Raw genomic sequence first — 21,833 nt, 5'->3', positions numbered from 1 at the left:
TAGACACCATTTTTAATTAAAATAGTATTAAAGTTACAAAAGCCAACAGTTCTTCCTGTAATGTGCTTATAAATAATCACAGATTATTTCAACTAAGGTGACTGTTTTTAAAGAGGTCTCCTTCAGAAAGTACTTTGTTATGTATAGTTGGAAATTTATAACTCTAAGGATTATGTTTTAAATTGTGAGATTTTTCTATTTCTAATTATTAGTCTAAACAAAATCATTCATTGGTTTCTTTTTACTGAAATGTTTTCATCTTTTATGTTCTCTATGCTTTCTAAAAAAAACAACAACAGATAACACATTTTATTTTTCTAATTTCCCCCCTGAGGACTGGGAGTAAACTAGGTATTTCTCCCCTTATGTTGGCTGCAATGAATGGACATGTTCCTGCAGTGAAATTGTTGCTTGATATGGGTTCAGACATTAATGCCCAAATAGAGACCAATCGGAACACAGCTCTCACCTTGGCCTGTTTTCAAGGTCGAGCAGAAGTAGTGAGTTTGCTTCTGGACCGAAAAGCTAATGTTGAGCATAGAGCAAAGGTAAGCACTTTATAATTTGTCAACTACATCAGATATATTTCTAGTAGAAAAAGAATGGCATTTCAACTCAAATTGATGTACTATTTTAATTTGTCATACGTTAAAATTGATGCCCCAATGCAAGATTGGAGAATTGTGCTGTACAGTGGTCAGTAACACATTATTCCTATTCATGACTTTTATAAGGACAGTGAAGAAAATAGAATCAGTATTTTTTTCAATCTCAGGTTTGAGTGGTTCTCTTAATCCTCCAATTTGCAACTTTTGAATGTAGTAATATTATTTTGTAGTAAGATACTTTTGAGTAGTAAGATTATTTTATAGAGCTCATTAATGTAGACTTTTAAAGAGGCATGTGCCTTAATAAGGCATGTGCTTACCAATGGTAAAAACCCCAATCCAAAAAATTACTGAGCAGCCCTAGCCAGGGTGGCTCAGTTGGTTGGAGCATCATCCTGTACACCAAAAGGTGGCGGGTTCAATTCCCTGTTGGGGCACATACTCAGGTTGTGGGTTCAATCCCAGATCAGGGTGTGTGTGGGAGGCAACTAATCATAATCAGTGTTTCTCTCTCACATCGATGTTTCTCTTTCTTTCCCTTCCTCTCTCTGAAATCAATTTTTTTTAAATTACTGAATAGATTATAAATTTAAGTTAGCTAAAATCTAATCTGACCATGACAGATTCTGACAATTTCATGACTATTTAGCATTCAGAAAGTAAGAGTATGTCAGTATTTTGAATTCTTTTTTTGGCTTAGAACTATTAGGTACTTAGAACTCTAGAAAAATGTAACTTGTGTAAAATTCTTAATAATCAGACAATGGCCAAGCTGGTAGTCATTTCAAGTTGAAAAGGTTTGAATGAAAATCTCATTTTTTCTCCCTGAATTTCATTAAAACTTTTCATTGCACGAAGAGAAATGAACCTTTCCTGCTATCCAGTTTATCTTTTCATATTACAGATACTTAATGTGACCCACTTGATTATTAGAAGTTCTAGATAAATCATATTACTTTAGAAATAATACCAGTAGGAAATATCTTTTGGCAAAAATGTCATGAACAAAAGACATGAATAAAATATATGATATTTCAATCTATTTTACCTAAGTTTGAATAGGATTGAAAGAATTTACTCTGGGGTATTTAGCAAACTGCATTCTCGATAAAGTATTCTCTAAAAAAAGTTTTCCATTGAACATTGTGCTTTACTTACTTTTTATTCATTTTTAATATCTTTATTTGTTGTGTAGAGAAGTTAACGTCTCATGCGTAAATTTGTAACAGTATAGAAGGTATAAAATTGTTCTGTTTGTTTTAATTTAGCATGTGGTCATATAAGTTAATTCATTCTAGCTTGTCTAATTGAATAACAATTTTTACTTGCTGTTTAGTGAAATTTAAGATTGCGAATATTGCTTAGCTGTTTTATGAAAGAAAATAAGAAATAGAAAACACAAGTCAATTGTTTTAGCCTTTTAAAAAGTTATATTAATTTACTTGAATAATTTTTGGTTTAAACAGACTGGTCTTACCCCCTTAATGGAAGCTGCTTCTGGAGGGTATGCCGAGGTTGGAAGAGTTCTCCTTGATAAAGGAGCAGACGTTAATGCCCCCCCTGTGCCTTCCTCAAGAGATACTGCTTTAACAATAGCAGCAGACAAAGGTCACTATAAATTTTGTGAGCTCCTGATTAGTAGGTGGGTAAATTTATATATATATATATATATATATATAGAACTTTCACTTTCCAGAGCCATTAAAGCTAATAAAATTGTTCTACTTTATTGACATTTTAAAGAACAGATTGTTTACATGATATTTTGTAACACATAAAAGACAAGTAGAGAAAAATAGAAAAAGTTTGCCTCTTCTCATAGGAAACAAACTATATTAACATCTTTTGATTTTATAGGGGAGCCCATATTGATGTTCATAACAAGAAGGGAAACACACCACTTTGGTTGGCATCCAATGGTGGTCATTTTGATGTGGTGCAGTTGCTGGTACAAGCAGGTGCTGATGTGGATGCAGCAGATAATAGGAAAATCACACCTCTTATGTCAGCATTTCGGAAGGTAATTTGATATGGGTGAGGGGGGATAAAATTCAATAATTTTAAATCAATTCTAAGTTAAAACCATATAAGAAAGATAAATTGACCTTGGGTAAATGACTATAAATCTATATACAAATAATTGCTATATTTTCACTCTTTGTGGCCAAATCTAATAGTTATATGTTAGTTCACTACAAACAACTTTATTAGATTAACTGGTGTCTTGACTAGTTTTGTTATGTCATTGTACATAAAGCATTAGATTTAAGGGCAGATATTATATACAGATGGATGTCTTCTCTACCTCAGGAGGAACAAAAATGAGTAGACACTTTCATAAAAACTTATTATACCATAAATATATAAAGGCTCACTTATCTGTTATATTTTTAAAAGCCCTCCCATTGCATTTATGATAAACTATAAACGACTTAACATGTCTTACAAAGCCCTGTAGGACATGGCTTATGCCAGCCTCCCCAGACCAGTCATTTATGCTTTCCTTCCCCTTGGCTCACTACACTTCAGCAATAAATTTTTAACTGCCTCAGGTCTTTTTCTCACTGTTTTTCTTTTCTCAAAATGTTCTTTCACTTGCATCACCTGGCTCACTTCTGCTTACCCTTTAGCTACCATTTTAAATGTTAGAGTTCTTCTCTAACACCCCATCTGAAAAGGTCCCTCTTCTCTTTTATAGTACACTATTATTTTCCTCATCCAAATGTGTAGTTATATGTTCAAATACATGTTTACTTTTTTAATGCCTATCTCCTCAACTAGGCTGGAAGATCCATGAACAATAAGATTCATGACTTTTTCACCACTGTTCATACCCAGTTGTTTAGCACAGTGCCTAACTCATAATAGCTGGTTACTAAATAGCTATTGAATGAGAGCAGTATAAGTTATGTGTCTTAGAAAAATACCTTAAGATATTTTCTAGACTTAATTCTTTTTACAAAATTTTCTTTCCTTTTAATTGAGGTATAATTTATATACAGTGTAATGCACAAGTCTGAGGTTCATAGTTTAATGAGTTTTGATAAATGCATATGCCCATGTAACCCAAACCCCATCCTATCTAATTAAAGAGTAATATGCAAATTAACCGTCACTCCAACACACAAGATGGCTGCCCCCATGTGGTCAAATATGGCTGCCCCGCTGTGGACACAAGATGGCCGCCACAAGATGGCCGGCAGGGGAGGGCAGCTGTAGGCAATCAGGCCCACAGGGGAGGGCAGTTGGGAAGAACCAGGCCTGTAAGGGAGGGCAGTTGGGGGCAATTAGGCCTGCAGGGGAGGGCAGTTAGGAGTGACCGAGCCGGCATGGGGGGGCAGTTGGTGGGGACCAGGCCTGCAGGGGAGGACAGATAGGGGCGACCAGGACAGCAGGGAAGGGCAGTTAGGGGCAATTGGGCTGGCAGGGGAGCAGTTAGGCATTGATTAACCTGGCAGGGGAGTGATTAGGGGGTGATCAGGCTGGCAGGCAAAAGCAGTTAGGGGCAATCAGGCAGGCATGTGAGCAGTTGAGAGCCAGCAGTCCTGGATTGTGAGAGGGGTTGGTCCCAGATTGGAGAGGGTGCAGGCTGGGCTGAGGGCCACCCCTCTCCGTGCACGAATTTTGTGCACCGGGCCTCTAGTAAAGATATAAAATACTTCCATCATTTTAGAAAATTTTATCATGCCTGTGTTCAATTAATTGCCTGCTTTGAAGGCAACCACCTTTCTGTTTTGTGTCACTACCAGACCAATTTTTGAGGATGTCTTAGAACCTTAATAAGAGGGGAAACCATGCAAGTTTGGTTATGTTATAATAGAATTGATTACAAATTATTCAGCTTCTGATAATGACATTTAGAAAGTGTTTTTTCTAGAGTCAAGTTATAGGACTCAGATAAATGTGGGCAGTCTACTTTGTTTAGTAAGGTGAGAGCCAAAATAATGCTTTGGAATCTAGAACATCCTCTTTGTTTTTAGGACTAATTTACAAAAGCTTTTCTACTTTCCATGGGAAATGGGCATATTAAATTCAGAAGAAATATCTTTTGGTCCACCATATATTCCTGAGCATATTGTACTTATCTTTTTCTGCTTATAAACTCAGCACTGATTTTATTTTATTTTTTAAAATATATTTTGTAGATTTTTTACAGAGAGGAAGGGAGAGGGATAGAGTTAGAAACATTGATGCGAGAGAAACATCAATCAGCTGCCTCCTGCACACCTCCTACTGGGGATGTGCCTGCAACCAAGGTACATGCCCTTGACCGGAATTGAACCTGGGACCCTTCAGTTCTCAGGCCGACGCTCTATCCACTGAGCCAAACCAGTTAGAGCTAATTTTATTTTTATAATTTCAATTTGTAATTTAATAAACTATCTGAAATTATTACTATACCTTTTACTCTTAAGTTTTTAAGCATATGGGGAAAATTTTAAGAGATTTTTTGGTGTATTTTCTGTTGTACTCTTTACAGGGTCATGTAAAAGTTGTTCAATATTTGGTGAAAGAAGTCAATCAGTTCCCTTCTGATATAGAATGCATGAGATACATAGCAACAATTACAGATAAGGTAGGTTTAATATGCTATTGGAGCACATTTTTGTTTTTTGTGGAATTATGTGCCAAAATGTGCAGTTACGAACCTATTCTTTTGTCCTCTGTGGTAACCACTTTGTCTTACTATGCTTTAGTTTCTCCATTCGTAAATAGAGAATGGTTATAATACTTCTGATAAATGATTCCTTTACTCTTCTGAACCATAATTACAGTGATTGCAGCAAACTATATATTACTAGACCATTAGCCCAATTTAGAAAGTTTTCTAAGAACATATAAAGTTTTTAGGGAGTAGTTCCTTATTTTAATTAAAGATTGATTTATGACTAGACTCAAAGGGTAATTTAATTTGTTTATTTGAATTAAGCCCTGGATTTTGGTATGCTAATCAGCTCATTTTATTTGGCCTAGTATGTTTGTGTTCCTACATTGAAATACTTCCATTTTTCACTATAGGAACTGTTGAAAAAATGTCATCAATGTGTTGAGACAATTGTGAAGGCTAAAGACCAACAGGCTGCAGAAGCAAACAAGAATGCAAGTATTCTTTTAAAGGAACTTGATCTGGAAAAGGTGAGTGGGAAAAATAATTTTCCTTATAGAAATAGTTGAAAATCTACGGTAAATTTGCCACCTATAGACCAATAATTTGAACAAAATATTTTTCAAAGGAAATAATTAATAGATTATCAAACCACCATAATTTTTAATTTGAACCTATCGTTCATAAAAAATATTTGAACCATATAAGTGAGGTCTAGTTTTCAAGCAGATCACAGTTTACCAAATGATACTTACTGCCCAAGTGGTTTTAATATTAGTCTAAGAAAAAATTTAGTTAAACATTGGAAATCATTTTGTTTATTGTAAGATGTGGGCTATAAGTGGTTTATTAGATCCTCAAAGACTAAGTGTCAAGTAGCCTAGGATGTGTGGTAAAATGGAAAAGGTTAAATAAACAAGATCACTTTTCTGAGGCTCAGTCTGCTTACCAGGGAAATGAGGATGTTGTTATTAAATCCAGAACTTACATTAAAAGAATAAACTCCATAATCAAATAGTCATTCTAGGAATGCAAGAGATAGCTTAACCTGAAAATATTTTGTTGATTAAATGAAGAAAAAAGATAAAATAATTTTGGAAAATGCTAAAATTTTTACTCCAGTTCTTAGTTTAAAAATTACAAAACAAAACTTGTAAGCTAAAAACAGAAGGAAAGATTGCTTACAAATCAGTGAGAAAAAGAGAAGTTGCTCAGAATAAGGAATGATTCACAGAAAAATAAATATAGGTGGTTAATAAATAGATGGAGAATGCCTAATTTCATAAAGAAATGCATAATAAAAGAGTGATTTAAGTTTTTTTATCATAGACTGTCAAAATTTAAAGGTCTGGTAATAGTTGTTGATGGCAAAGGTATGGAGAAATTAGCACTCTAGTATGATTTCTTTATGTATGGTATAAATTAGTATAACTATTAACAGAGGTATTTGACAAATTAATCAATTAAAAAAGTGAATAACCTTATTCTAGCCATTCCACTTATAGAAATTTTATATACAAATGCTCAAAGATGTGAATGTATATAAGGTCATTCATTGTTTTATTGCTTATAATAGGGAGAAAATTGTAAACCTTAAAGTCTTAATAATAAGGGAATTAAATAAATTTTAGTACCTCCATGATAAACTTGATTACAGTTAAAATAAGAAGGAAAAACACTGTCTTCATTCTCCTATATAATAAAAGGGTAATATGCAAATTGACCCTAATGGCAAAACAACTGGTCGCTATGATGCGCACTGACCACCAGGGGGCAGACACTCATTGCAGGACCTGCCGCTCAGCCAGAAGCTGGCTGATGGCTGGCCAGCGCAGTGACGATGGTGGGAGCCTCTCCCACCTCTGTGGCAGCGCTAAGGATGTTAGGCGCCTGGGAAGCGGTTCTAAGCTGTTAGTCTGACATCCGCCGAGGGCTCCCGGGCTGCCAGAGGGATGTCTGACTTTCAGCTTAGGCCTAATTTCCTGGGGAGTGGGCCTAAGCCAAGAGGGGGACATCCCCTGAGGGGTCCTGAACTGCGAGAGGGCACAGGCTGGGCTGAGGGACCCACCCCCCCAGTGCACGAATTTTCGTGCACTGAGCCTCTAGTTTTAATTAAAGTGAAGTTTGAAGTTAGATGATAGCTAAGGTCCCATCCTAATTTTTATTTTTTTGTCACTACCCGGGGACATACATGGTCAGCAATTCCCTAAATAGCCAATTGGATTTATGGCAGCAGAGTGATGAAATGATTTTTAATTGAAAATACAGTCTTTTCTTTCAGTCCTCAGCCCCTTTCTTATTAACATAGGAGATCGGCAAATTTTTTCTATAAAATGCCACATAGTAAATATTTTAGGCTTTACAGGCCATATGCAAAAATCTGAAACTGCAAAAAATGAAACTATGGATAAGGGAAGACTACTGTATACTTGATGTAAGTTAAGTCCCTTGCCAGATGTATGATTTGAAAAATTTTTTTCCTTTTTAAGGGTTGACTTTGTACTTTCTTGATGGTTCCTTTGAAGCACAAAAACTTTTATTTCTCATTATGTCCAGTTTATTTTCTTTTCTTTTGTTGCTTTTATAAATGTGTTTTGAAACTGATATTCATGGGAAACTCCTCATATCATAAACAAAAATATCATTTCATTCTTTATTTTAAATTATTGCTTTGTTGATAATATGATACATCTTTATTTCAGTCAAGAGAGGAGAGTAGAAAGCAGGCTCTTGCAGCTAAAAGAGAGAAACGAAAAGAAAAGAGGAAAAAGAAAAAAGAGGAACAGAAAAGAAAGCAGGAAGAAGATGAAGAAAACAAACCTAAGGAGAATTCAGAACTACCAGAGGATGAAGATGAAGAGGAAAATGATGAAGATGGTAAGAAATTAGTGATAAAATTCTCCTGTGTTTGGCAACTTCATTTTGAATGCCTTTGATGTAATTAATTCTAGTTAAATATTCAATTACTTTAATCTGAGATTGACAATTGACTCTTATAGTAAATATTTCTAAACATTTTACATTGTAAGGTGATATAGAGAAACAGAAGGGAGGGAGACAAACATAAATTGAGTAAGTTCAACAGTAAATTTTTAACTAAGGTTCAGGCTCACAGTTCTACAGCACTAGGATTTATTATTCTCAAAGAGTTGTTTATTATACAGTGCTTGTAGTAAGGAAATAATCTTGCTGTATTTGAATTCTAATTCTAAAATCCTATTTGAAAATTTTTCTAAATTCAAACTATATTGTGATTTTTGGTTAGTTCATGAGACTAACATTTCAGATCTTAAAAGTGTTAACTGGCCCTGGCTGGTTTGGCTCAGTGGATAGAGCGTCGGCCTGCGGACTGAAAGGTCCCAGGTTCAATTCCGGTCAAGGGCATGTACCTTGGTTGCGGGCACATCCCCACTAGGAGGTGTGCAGGAGGCAGCTGATCGATGTTTCTCTCTCATCGATGTTTCTAACTCTCTATCCCTCTCCTTTCCTCTCTGTAAAAAATCAATAAAATACATTTTTTTTAAAAAAAAGTGTTAACTGTATGAATGTTTTATACCAATTTAGACATCAAAATATGATATAGTATATTTGTTCTAACAACAGTAAAGATTTCTTTTTTGTTTGTTTTGTTAATCCTCACCTGAGGATATTTTTTCCATTGATTTTTAGAGAGAGTGGAGGGGTGGGGGAGAGACAGAGAAACATCAATGTGAGAGACACATCTATTGGTTGCCTCCTGCACACACCCCAACCCAGGCCAGGGATCGAGCCTGCAACCGAGGTACGTATCCTTGACTGGAATCAAACCCAAGACCCTTCAGTCCTCGGGTTGACACTAACCATTGAGCAAAACTGGCTAGGGTAAGATTTCTTTATTTACTAGTAAATATAGGTGTAAAGAAAATATGAGTAAAGGACTAAATTATTATGAAATGTTACAGGTATATATGTAATAATTTATTTTGAGATCTGTGGCTCTCAATGTGATTTTTATCCTTTTTGATAATTTCAGTGGAGCAAGAAGTTCCTATTGAGCCTCCTAGTGCAACCACCACCACCACAATTGGAATCTCTGCAACATCTGCAACATTCACAAACGCATTTGGGAAAAAAAGGGCTAATGTGGTGACAACCCCCAGCACCAACAGGAAAAATAAGAAGAACAAAACAAAAGAGACCCCTCCCACTGCACCTTTAATATTACCAGAACAACATATATCCTTAACACAGCAAAAGGCAGACAAAAATAAAATAAATGGAGAACCCAGAGGTGGTGGTGCAGGAGGGAACAGTGATTCAGATAACTTGGACAGCACAGATTGCAACAGTGAGAGTAGCAGTGGTGGTAAAAGCCAAGAATTAAACTTCAGTATGGATGTGAATTCCTCTGGTGATAGGAGATACCCCTCACTGCTACTCAATTCCCAAGAAGATAAAACAAGTGCTGCCACTTCTAAAACTCAAACACGGTAAATTTTTCTAATATGTTAACTCGACATCCACTTGTTTTTTTTTCATGCTTGGCACAATAATTTGAGGTTATTCTTCAAGCGCAAGTTTGTGTTAAAGTTTAAATCCACCTCATTGACTGTCTTCAATTATTCAAAAGTGAAATTTATCAATGTCCTAATGTGCTAGTTATAAAATGAGATTATTAAAAAAATTTTATGATTTCATTTTGAAGTTGAAAATATTAGCAATCTCTTGATTTTCACTATGTCACTTTTATTAATTACTAGAGGCCCGGTGCACAAAATTTGTGCACTGTGGGGAGGGTGTCCCCTCAGCCCGGCCTGCACCCTCTCGTAGCCCAGGACTCCTCAGGGGATGTCCGCCTGCTGTCTCGCAGTCTGGGGCTCTCGCAGTCCGGGACCTCTTGCTCCTTACCGCCTGCCTGCAGCGGAGGCGGGAGAGGCTCCTGTCACCACTGCTGCGCTCCTCAGCCGTGAGCCTGGCTTCTGGCTGAGCGGCACTCCCCCTGTGGGAGCGCACTGACCACCAGGGGGCAGCTCTGGCATTGAGCATCTGCCCCCTGATGGTCAGTGCGCATCATACTGACCGGTCGTTCCTCTAGTCATTCCACTGTTCGGTCGATTTGCATATTAGGGTTTTATTATATAGGATAGTACAACTTTTGACTATAAAAGTATAAAAACCGAATCCATTTTTATACTAAAATAGATGTTGGACTCTGTCCTATTTCTGTTTTTCTGAATTGTTGATAATTTGATGTGCCAAATTTTAATTCAAGTATTTCAGCATAATTTTGTCCATAATAATCTCTTGATTTTCTAACTTAAAATTGATCTTTTATTGGATTTGATATTTCTCTCTTCTCAGACCTGAAGGTGAAATGAATTCTAATTCCTTATCAACAAGCTACAAGACAGTGTCATTGCCATTAAACTCTCCAAACATAAAGCTGAATCTGACTAGCCCTAAAAGGGGGCAAAAAAGAGAAGAAGGGTGGAAAGAAGTTGTACGAAGGTAAGAAGAATTACTCTTATCTTTTTAACTTACATAGACCAATTAATTAATGAATAATTTGAATGTAGTTATTATTTTCAACTGTAGGCTAAAGCAAAATTAGAAGTAATGTATAAATTTTGCATGCATATTTTATAGGAAAGAACAAACATTGGCTTTAGAATAGCAAAAAATATTTTAGTAAAACAAATTTTTTTAAAAAACCTAAGATTTACAGTTTACAAAATGGCCACAAGCTTCTTCTTAAAGGGAAGATTCTACACTTGACAGCAAATCACATTGTTATTATGGCTATGATGTTTGTTTAATGGTCCCATTTTGATTCAGACATCAAGCTTATCTATTTATAACGTTTAAATAAAGTTAGACTTGGCTAGAGAGCATATTCTAAAGAACTGTTTAGCTGCTTTTAATGTAATTAGATCATCATAAAAAGGGGGAAAGGAGCCTATAAAATTAAAACTACCTTCCTCCTCAAAAAAAGAAAGAAAAACACCCACACTCCTGCAGCTAACCCTGAGAAGTACCTTCACACTGCCTTATACTTAAGCCATGATGGCGAAATGAATAAAAGCAGAGAGAGGTCACTGCTTTTAAATGTCATACACAATCCAGATGATACTTCTAGCCTCTGTTCATACTTTACAACAGGACAGACATAGATTGGCTGATGTGTATTTAATCACCAACGGACTGAGGTTTCTGGGCTTTTATTCTGTAACTAGAGGCCCGGTGCACGAAATTCATGCACGGGGTGGGGGGGGTGTCCCTCAGCCCAGCCTGCACCCTCTCCAATCTGGGATCCCTCTCACAATCCAGGACTGCTGGCTCCCAACCACTCACCTGCCTGCCTTCCTGATTGCCCCTAACCGCTTCTGCCTGCCAGCCTGATCACCCCCTAACCACTCCCCTGCCAGCCTGACTGATGTCTAACTGCTCCCCTGCCAGCCTGTTTGCCCCCAACTTCCCTCCTCTGCTGGCCTGGTCACCCCTAACTGCCCTCCCCATCAGGGTTGATCGCCCCTAACTGCCCTCGCAGGCCTGGTCCCACACAACTGTCCTCCCCTGCTGACCATCTTGTGGTGGCCATCTTGTGTCCACATGGGGGCAGGATCTTTGACCACATGGGGGCAGCTATCTTGTGTGTTGGAGTGATGGTCAATCTGCATATTACTCTTTTATTAGATAGGATAGAGGCCTGGTGCATGCATGCGGGCCAGCTGGTTTGCCCTGAAGGGTGTCCCGGATCAGGGTGGGGGTTCCCTTGGGGCGTGGGGTGGCCTGGGCAAGGGGCCTGTGGTGGTTTTCAGGCCAGCCACGCCCCCCGGCGACCCAAGCAGAGGCCCTGGTATCTGGGATTTATTTATCTTCTACAACTGAAACTTTGTAGCCTAGATCAGAGCTCCCTCCGTGGCGGCAGCCATTTCTGTTGGGACTTATTTATCTTCTATAATTGAAACTTTGTAACCTTAAGCAGAGGCCTGGGCCGGCCAGGGTGTGCGGAAAGCTTGGCTTCCTCCATTGCCGAGGAAACCCAAGCCTCCCTCCTGCTCTCTCCATGGCTGCAGCCATCTTGGTTGGGGTTAATTTGCATACTCACTCCTGATTGGCTAGTGGGCGTGGCTTGTGGGTGTAGTGGAGTGATGGCTATTTTGCATATTACTCTTTTATTAGATAGGATATTTCCAAGATTTTGTGTCCATGAATGCAAACAAAAATGAAGAAATTTTGTCAAAACAGGAGATAGGATGCACACTTGATCAAATTGATTTAAGTATTATTCATGACATATAGCCTACTCCATGCTCTAGCTTTCAAAATATCTAAATATATTCTTCCCAACTTGTCTACATTAAAATAATAATTTTTTATTATTTAGGAGCTGCCATTGGGTATTCTTCTGGAAGGAGTGGTTCAAGTTTAAAGGTCCCTCTCTCAAAGGGGGAATCCTAGGGTCTACAACAGGGGTGGGCAAACTTTTTGACTCGAGGGCCACAATGGGTTCTTAAACTGGACCGGAGGGCTGGAACAAAAGCATGGATGGAGTGTTTGTGTGAACTAATATAAATTCAAAGTAAAGGAGCGGAGGGGAGAGCAAGAGAACCGGATAGAACAGCCAGATCCGGCCCGCGGGCCATAGTTTGCCCAAGGCTGGTCTACAATGACCACCTGAAAATAATGGGTGTTATTCTCATCTGGTTGTGCCAGCAAACACTGGGTTTCTTTGATAATCCTTCAGGGCTATCAGGCCATCTTGTCAGATCTCATTATCAGCCTTTAGTCTTCTCTCTGGCAACCACTCACCTTACACACAAGTAGAAGTCCCAGGCTCCACTTGTGAATTGCTTTTTATGTAATTCAAATCTGAGGATTTATTCTTTACTAGGGGCCCAGTGCACAAATTCGTGCACCTTGAAAGGAACTGGGCCACACAGCTGCTGTAGACACAGGGGTGGGGTCTCAGCTCATCCTCCATGCCCCCGCCCAGCCCCTCCCGCTGCAGCCCCCAGTCCCCTGTCTGCCAGCAGCCCCGCCCCACTGCCACCACTCCATGTGCTGATGGCACTGGCCCCACTCACACCCACTGATGGCGCAGAGTGATTGGGGCCAGTGCCAGCAGTGGGTGCGAGTGGGGCTGGCGCCATCAGCGTGTGCAAGCAGCAGCTGCTGCCCAATTGCCCCTCAGGAGCAGGAGGAGGTGGAGAAGCCCTCAGGGGCAATCAGGGCTGGCAGCCACCACTTGCACCTACCAATGGCGCCAAGTGATCGGGTCTGGTGCTGGCTGCGGGTGCAAGCGCTGGGCAGGACCACAGCATGTGGGAGCAAAGAATTTTCAGTAACCACCAGAGACTCGCCCCAATGACAGCGACCAGCGCCCCACGTTGGTCTGGCACCAACGCTCACCTGCTCCACCATCCCGCGGCGACCAATGCCTGCCATGTTCCACACACGCCCCCTGGTGGTCAACACATGTCAGAGCAACTGATCTGTTGTTCCACCGTTCAGTCTATTAGCATATTAGCCTTTTATTATATAGGATTGCTAAGTATAAGTTGTTGATATTGATAAGCTAGCCTATGTTTTTCAGTATGAAGTTTAATAATATGGTATACATTATTTGAATTTAGAAAGAGTAATATGTATGGTCACTGCAGTTTGGCTGACATGTGACATTTCAGGCAAATTTGAATGCTTAAGTTCATGTGTAATCTTCATTTTTTAGGTCAAAGAAATTATCTGTTCCAGCTTCAGTGGTTTCCAGGATAATGGGAAGAGGAGGGTGCAACATCACGGCAATACAAGATGTTACTGGTGCCCATATTGATGTGGATAAACAAAAAGATAAGAATGGGGAGAGAATGATCACAATAAGGTAATTATAGAAAATATATATTGCTAGTTCTGTGTGGAAATAAATTTTATTAGAAGCATACTTTTGTTAGTTATAGTAGAATAAAGAATTTTCTTTCATGGCAAAGATTACCTGTTTGTTTTGTTTTATGTTTATCTTGTTTTTGTTTTTTTGTTTTTTCTCCAGGGGTGGTACAGAATCAACAAGATATGCAGTTCAACTTATCAATGCACTTATTCAAGATCCTGCTAAGGAACTGGAAGACTTGATTCCTAAAAATCATATCAGAACACCTACCAGCACCAAGTCCATCCATGCAAACTTCTCGTCTGGAGTAGGCACCACAGCAGCTTCCAGTAAAAATGCATTTCCCTTAGGTGCTCCAACTCTTGTAACTTCACAGGCAACAACATTATCTACGTTCCAGGCCACTAATAAACTTAACAAGAACGTTCCAACAAATGTACGTTCTTCTTTCCCAGTTTCTCTACCCTTAGCCTATCCCCACCCTCATTTTGCTCTCCTGGCTGCTCAGACTATGCAACAGATTCGGCATCCTCGCTTACCCATGGCCCAGTTTGGAGGAACCTTTTCACCCTCTCCTAACACTTGGGGACCATTCCCAGTGAGACCTGTGAATCCTGGCAACGCAAATAGCTCTCCCAAGCATAATTCTACAGGCCGTCTACCTAACCAGAATGGTACTGTTTTACCCTCTGAGTCTGCTGGACTAGCCACTGCCAGTTGTCCTATCACTGTCTCTTCTGTAGTTGCTGCCAGTCAGCAACTGTGCGTGACTAACACCCGGACTCCTTCGTCAGTCAGAAAGCAGTTGTTTGCCTGTGTGCCTAAGACAAGTCCTCCAGCAACAGTGATTTCTTCTGTGACAAGCACTTGTAGTTCCCTGCCTTCAGTCTCTTCTGCGCCGATCACTAGTGGACAAGTTCCCACCACATTTCTACCTGCAAGTGCTCCTCAAGCACAACTTTCTTCACAAAAGATGGAGTCTTTCTCTGCCATGCCACCCCCAAAAGAGAAAGTGTCCACACAGGACCAACCCGTGGCAAACCTGGGTACGCCATCTTCATCTGCAAATAGCTGCAATAGCTCTGCCAGTAACACGCCAGGAGCTCCAGAAACTCACCCATCCAACAGTCCCACTCCTTCTAACAACACACAGGAGGAGGCCCAGCCATCCAGTGTGTCTGAATTAAGTTCTATGTCAATGCCATTTGCATCTAATTCAGAACCTACTCCATTGACTTTGGCATCACCAAGATTGGTTGCTGCTGATAATCAGGATAACAATAATTTACCTCAATTAGCTGTACCAGCACCTCGAGTTTCTCATCGAATGCAGCCCCGAGGTTCTTTTTACTCAGTGGTTCCAAATGCAACTATACACCAGGATCCCCAGTCTATTTTTGTTACAAATCCAGTTCCTTTAACACCACCTCAAGGCCCACCAGCTGCAGTGCAGCTTTCTTCAGCCATGAACATTATGAATGGTTCTCAGATGCACATTAACCCAGCAAATAAATCGTTGCCACCGACATTTGGCCCAGCCACACTTTTCAATCACTTCAGTAGTCTTTTTGAGAGTAGTCAGGTGCCAGCTAACCAGGGATGGGGAGATGCTCCACTATCCTCACGAGTTGCTGCAGATGCCTCTTTCACTGTTCAGTCAGCGTTCCTAAATAACTCTGTACTTGGACACTTGGAAAATGTGCACCCTGACAACTCCAAGGCACCTGGCTTCAGACCACCTTCCCAGCGAGTTACTACTAGTCCAGCTGGTAAGTTTGTAACTATCACTGCAGCTCAGGTTGGGGCTCTAACAGCATATTCTAATATTCTAACATAATAATGAAGTGTTTATTTTGTACATAATATTGCATAATCTTAAAGAAATGAGAATGTGTCATAAATAGAAAAGACCCTTTAATGATTGCTGATTGGGCAAAAAAGTCAGTCACATATGACGAGCTGCCTTATACTCTTTATCTGATCTCTCTGTCCCTCATAGCAGTGACCTTGTGTCAGTCCATTTTCTTAGAATTGGTATAAGATGATATTAATAAAACAAGATTTAGAGGATGCTTCAGGGACTCCAAGTTTACAGACTTTTTGAATCACAGCGATAGCTTACTTTTCTCAGATTTAAAAAGTTTGAGTTACAAAGGTGTTCAGGTACCAGTCCATGATTTTCATTCTTTGTTTTCATTCTTGAGTGATCAGACCAAATACTAAATAATGTTGTTTAATAATACTCTGTTATTTACATTAGATGGAGCTGGTTGAAAGAATCCATTCATTTTTCTTTATTTTAAAAAGACCAGCTTAGATTCAGCTATTCATTCCTCAAAATCAGAAATTAGTTGCTGAGGAGTTATAAGAAATACTAGAGGCCCGGTGCACGAAATTCGTGCATGGGGCGGGGGGAGGGTGTCCCTCAGCCCAGCCTGCACCCTTTCCAATCTGGGACCCCATGAGGGATGTCCGACTTCCCGTTTAGGCCCGATCCTGGTGGGATCGGGCCTAAACGGGAAGTCGGACATCCCTCTCACAATCCAGGACTTCTGGCTCCCAACTGCTCGCCTGCCTGCATTCCTGATTGCCCCTAACTGCTTCTGCCTGCCAGCCTGATCACCCCCTAACCACTCCCCTGCCAGCCTGATTGATGCCTAACTGCCCTCCCCTGCAGGCCTGATCACCCCTAACTGCCCTCCCCTGCAGGCCTGGTGCCCCCCAACTGCTCTCCCCTACAGGCCTGGTCACCCCTAACTGCCCTCCCCTACAGGCCTGGGTCCCCCCTAACTGCCCTTCCCTGCAGGCCCAGTCACCCCTAACTTCCCTCCTCTGCTGGCCTGGTCACCCCTAACTGCCCTCCCCTGCAGGCTTGATCACCCCCAACTGCCCTCCCTTGTAGGCCTGGTCCCTCCCAACTGCCCTCCCCTGCTGGCCTGATCGCCCCCAACTGCCCTCCCTTGCAGGCCTGGTCCCTCCCAACTGCCCTCCCCTGCTGGCCATCTTGTGGTGGCCATCTTGTGTCCACATGGTGCTGCCATCTTGTGTTTTGGAGTGATGGTCAATCTGCATATTACTCTTTTATTAGATAGGATAGAGGCCTGGTGCATGTGTGGGGGCCAGCTGGTTTGCCCTGAAGGGTGTCCCGGATCAGGGTGGGGGTTCCCATGGGGCGTGGGGCAGCCTGGGCGAGGGGCCTGTGGTGGTTTGCAGGCCAGCCATGCCCCCCGGCGACCCAAGCGGAGGCCCTGGTATCTGGGATTTATTTATCTTCTACAATTGAAATTTTGTAGCCTGGAGCAGAGCCAAGCCTTCTGCTCGCTTCGTGGTGGCAGCCATTTCTGTTGATTTATTTATCTTTTATAATTGAAACTTTGTAGCAGAGTCCAAGGCAGGCCAGGGCTTCAGAAGCTTGGCTTCCTCCATCACCAGGGGCAACCCTAGCCTCCAGCTCTGAGGCTGCCACCATTTTTGTTGGGATTTATTTACCTTCTATAATTGAAACTTTGTAGCCTGGAGTGGGCCGGCCAGGGTGTGCGGAAAGCTTGGCTTCCTCCATCGCCAGGAAAACCCAAGCCTCGCTCCTGCTCTCTCTGTGGCCGCAGCCATCTTGGTTGGGTTAATTTGCATACTCGCTCCTGATTGGCTGGTGGGGCATGGCTTGTGGGTATAGCGGAGTGATGGTTAATTTGCATATTACTCTTTTATTAGATAGGCTATAGAAAGATATAAGCCCAGTGTTGACTTGGAGATATTTGGAAAACCAGAATCTATTTTTTAGATTCTAAGAGCCAAATTTCACTCCAATCTGCACTATTCTGAAAAACAAATTAGTAACTGTGGCTGACATAGAATAGGGATAAGAATTACTGCCACTTAACATTTTTACTCCAGTTGGAAAACTGTCCCATACTCCATCCTTCCTTTTTGCTAACTACGAATAGATCTATGTTGTTTAAAATTTGTGAGTTTATGGATATGGTAGAGCCTTAGCTTTCATTTCTGATATGTTTCATTTACTTGTCTTTTCAGAAGACGGTAGCTGTTGTATCTTCTTTCAAATAAAAATACAAGCTTACATGAGACCATCTATGGTCTAAAATATTATCTTAGGATTTTTTCTTTTATAAATAGGTATCTATTTTAACATTTCATTTTGGGGAAACTGAGGTTCTCAAAGGCCCCAGAATAAAAGAAGAATTCATTGCCAATGCTTAGGCTGTGATAGAAGGCATTATTAATTCTTGACTTGACTGCCACTAATATGTGAATTTATATAGTACCTTAGCCAGAGTTGGACTTCAGAATTCTAATTTTCCAGTTTTTGAGCCCTTTGGACTTCACATACTACATCCCAGAAAATGTACAGATTATGAATGTCTTGGGGGGTGGGGGAGGAGTAACGGAAATCATATATTTAGTTTGGTTTTGGGACCTGAATTATTCAGATCCATAATATCAAAATAATTTATTGCTAATTAAAATAATAATTAAAAAGCTAGCATTAATCCTTGACCTGGGTTCAACATTTCTTAATTGCCTGTACCATTTCTTTTGCTGGTGCTCTTCTCTATGGATAACTTACTCTCCTAGTTTACAAATAAAAATACTTAAGTTGAGAAAGGATATGAAAAATTTGAAACCTCAAACACTGCTGGTGGAAATTTAAAATGGTACAGCCACTGGAAAAAGTTTAACATTTCCTCAAAAAGTTAAACAGTTACCATATGTTCTAGTAATTCTACTCCTAGGTATACCTAAGATAAGACAAATGTCTGCACAAAAACTGGTACATAAATGTTCATAACAGTATAATTGATAATAGCTAAAAAGTGGAAACAACCCACTATCCCTCTAATGATAAGTGGAAAAACGAAATGTGCTATCTATTATAATAAAAGCATAATATGCTAATTAGACTGGACATCCTTCCGGACAACCTTCTGGACAAAGCCGGGGCTGCAAGGGAAGCCTGAGTCCAGAGTGCCTGCCAGTGGCCAGAGGGAAGCCGGGTCCCGGGTGCTGGAGGGAAGCTGGTGCCGGCAGCCAGGGGAAGGAAGGCCTACTCTTGCATGAATTTTGTGCATCGGGCCTCTAGTAGTATCTATAATGATAAAAGTATAGTATGCTAATTAGACAGGATGACCTTCTGTATGAAGCCAGGGCTGCGAGGAAAGCCCGGGTCCCGGGTGCCTACCGGTAGCTGGAGGGAAGCACAGGTCCTAGGTGCCAGAGGGAAGCTGGTACTGGCAGCTGGGAGAAGGAAGGCCTCCTCTTGCACAAATTTCGTGCATCGTGCCTCTAGTGTCTATATAATGAGATACTACTTTTATTATAATACATTAGATATAATCATATCCTATATAATAAAAGGCTAATATGCAAACCAAATGAATGGCGGAACAACCAGTCGCTATGACGTTGTGGTCAGTGCACTCCCGCTATGGAGAGCCGGGCTCATGGCTGGCTAGTGCATCTGCGGGAGCCTCTCCCACCTCCACAGCAGCGCTAAGGGTGTTCAACTGCTAGAGCGGGCCTAAGCCAGCAATCTGATATCCCCCAAGGGCTCCTGAACTGTGAGAGGGTGCAGGCCGGGCTGAGGGACCCCCCTTCCTGAGTGCATGAATTTTGTGTACTGGGCCTCTAGTGTATTAATATATTATAATCTATATATATAAAAGCCTAAGTGACCGGCCAACCGTCTGGTAGTTATGATGCACAATGACCTCCAGGAGGCAGATGCTCAGCGTGCAGGCATAGAAACATGGAACAGATTGATGAATCTCAGAGTGGAGGGCGGAAGGTGGGAAGAGATTAACCAAAAATGTTATATGCATACTAGAGGCCTGGTGCATGGATTCGTCCACCGGTGAGGTCTCTTAGCATGGCCTGCGGGAATCAGGCCAAAACTGGCCCGGTGCATGAATCCATGCATCAGGCCTCTAGTTTCTATATAATCCTAATATATAAAAAGCCAGGCAGGGGCTGGCACAACCTAGACAACCAGATGGCTGACTGAACAGGCTGCGTAGGGCGACTAGGCCGGCAGGGGGTTTAGTGAGGGACGACCAAACGACTGAACAAGCAGGCTGCATGGGGCGACCAGACCTGCAGGGGGGTTAGTGAAGGACAACCAAATGACTGACAGCAGACTGTGTGGGGTGACCAGGCTGGCGGCGGGGGGGGGGGGGGGGCAGTTGGGGGTGACCAGGCCAGCGGGGGGGGGGCAGTTTGGGGCAACCAGGTTGGGAGGGGGGGCAGTTAGGAGCAATCAGGCTAGCAGGCAGAGGCAGTTAGGGGCGATCAGGCAGGCAGGCAGGTGAGCAGTTGGGAACCAGCGGTTCCAGGTTGTGAGAGGGATGTCCGACTGCCGGTTTAGGCCCGATCCCCAGGATTGGGTCTAAACTGGCAGTCGGACATCCCCTGAGGGGACCAGGATTGGAGAGGGTGCAGTCTGGGCTGAGGGGAACTGCCCCCACCCCCCCCCCCGCCCCTGCATGAATTTCATGCACTGGGCCTCTAGTCAGATATAATAGAGAGAAAGGAAGTACTGCCCTGGCTGGGGTTTCTCAGTAGTTAGATCATCAGCCAGCTCACTGGGTTCACTGCCCCACCACCCCAACCCTGGGGCACATGTGGTAGGTAACCAGTCAATGTATCTCTCTTACATCATTGTTTCTTCCTCTCTCTCTCTCTCTCTCTCTCTCTCTCTCTCTCTCTCTCTCCTCTCTCTCTCCCCCTCCCTCCCCCCCCCCTTCCTCCCCTGCCCTCTCTCCCTTCCACTCTCTGAAAAGCAATGGAAAAAATACTCAGATGAGGATTAAGAAAAGGAGCCCTGACCGGTTTGGCTCAGTGGGTAGAGCGTCGGCCTGCAGACTGAAGGGTCCCAGGTTCGACTCCAGTCAAGGGCATGTACCTTGGTTGCGGGCACATCCCTAATAGGAGGTGTGCAAGAGGCAGCTGATCGATTTTCCTCTCCCATCGATGTTTCTAACTCTCTATCCCTCTCCCTTCCTCTCTATAAAAAATCAGTAAAATATATTTTTTAAATTTTTAAAAAGAAAAGGAAGTACTGATTTATGCTACAACATGGATGAACTTTAAAAACAGTATGCTAAGTGAAAGAAGCCAGTCACAAAAAACACATTTTGTATTATTCCAATCGTATGAAATTTCTAGAATAGGCAAGCAATCTATACAGACAGAAAGTTTATTAGTGGCTACTCAGAGGTGAGGTAAAGAACCATGGAGATTGACAGGTAATGTGTACAGAGTTTCTTGTAGGGTAGGCAAAATTGTTCTAAAATTTATTGTGATGGTTGCACAATCCTGTGAATTATATACTTTAAACATATGAATAAGACCAGCTTGAAAGAAGTTTTGACAGTTTTTTGTTGATATTAACCACTTTTTCCTGAAATGAACACCTATAATCCTTTTCCATACCCTTGTCCCCTTTCCCAAATACCTTCTCCAGAGAAAGCAATGGAATTTGAGAAGACTGTTAATTTAAACTTATACAAACTAGATAAAAACTTTCATATAGTTGGTAACTGGTTTTTATTTATCAGATGGCATACTGGAATTATATTAAATAGTATGCTTTTCCTCCCTGTTAGGAAGGAAACATTAGTAGGTTTTGTTATTCTTCTTCCATAGAAAATGACTATAATATAGATGCAGAGCTTCACTTTGAGATTTCCCCAAAAGGGAAAGCCGAAGTTATTGATGGGTACCACTTAGTCACAACATG

The 21,833-nt window shown here is 41.2% G+C and overlaps 1 protein-coding gene across 5 annotated transcripts in view; it reads left to right on the top strand.

Moving 5' to 3' along the window:
• Positions 1-21,833, top strand: part of LOC308250396 (ankyrin repeat and KH domain-containing protein 1) — a gene marked incomplete at its 3' end in the record, with an annotated part of 130,414 nt that overhangs the window by 101,074 nt on the left and 7,507 nt on the right. For all 5 annotated transcript variants that reach the window (XM_080672968.1, XM_080672971.1, XM_080672972.1 and 2 more), the window contains 10 exons: positions 335-548; positions 2,075-2,250; positions 2,466-2,628; positions 5,089-5,184; positions 5,628-5,744; positions 7,917-8,091; positions 9,227-9,683; positions 10,555-10,701; positions 13,925-14,074; positions 14,240-15,849. In XM_080672968.1, coding sequence (XP_080529094.1) covers positions 335-548; positions 2,075-2,250; positions 2,466-2,628; positions 5,089-5,184; positions 5,628-5,744; positions 7,917-8,091; positions 9,227-9,683; positions 10,555-10,701; positions 13,925-14,074; positions 14,240-15,849 — 3,305 coding nt within the window. The remainder of the gene's footprint in view (positions 1-334; positions 549-2,074; positions 2,251-2,465; positions 2,629-5,088; positions 5,185-5,627; positions 5,745-7,916; positions 8,092-9,226; positions 9,684-10,554; positions 10,702-13,924; positions 14,075-14,239; positions 15,850-21,833) is intronic.

The sequence above is a fragment of the Plecotus auritus genome (assembly GCF_963455305.1).
Source record: "Plecotus auritus genome assembly, chromosome: 6".
NCBI lineage: Eukaryota > Metazoa > Chordata > Mammalia > Chiroptera > Vespertilionidae > Plecotus > Plecotus auritus.
Note: the sequence above shows the minus strand (reverse complement) of the source record. Positions and strands in the feature narration are given on the sequence as shown.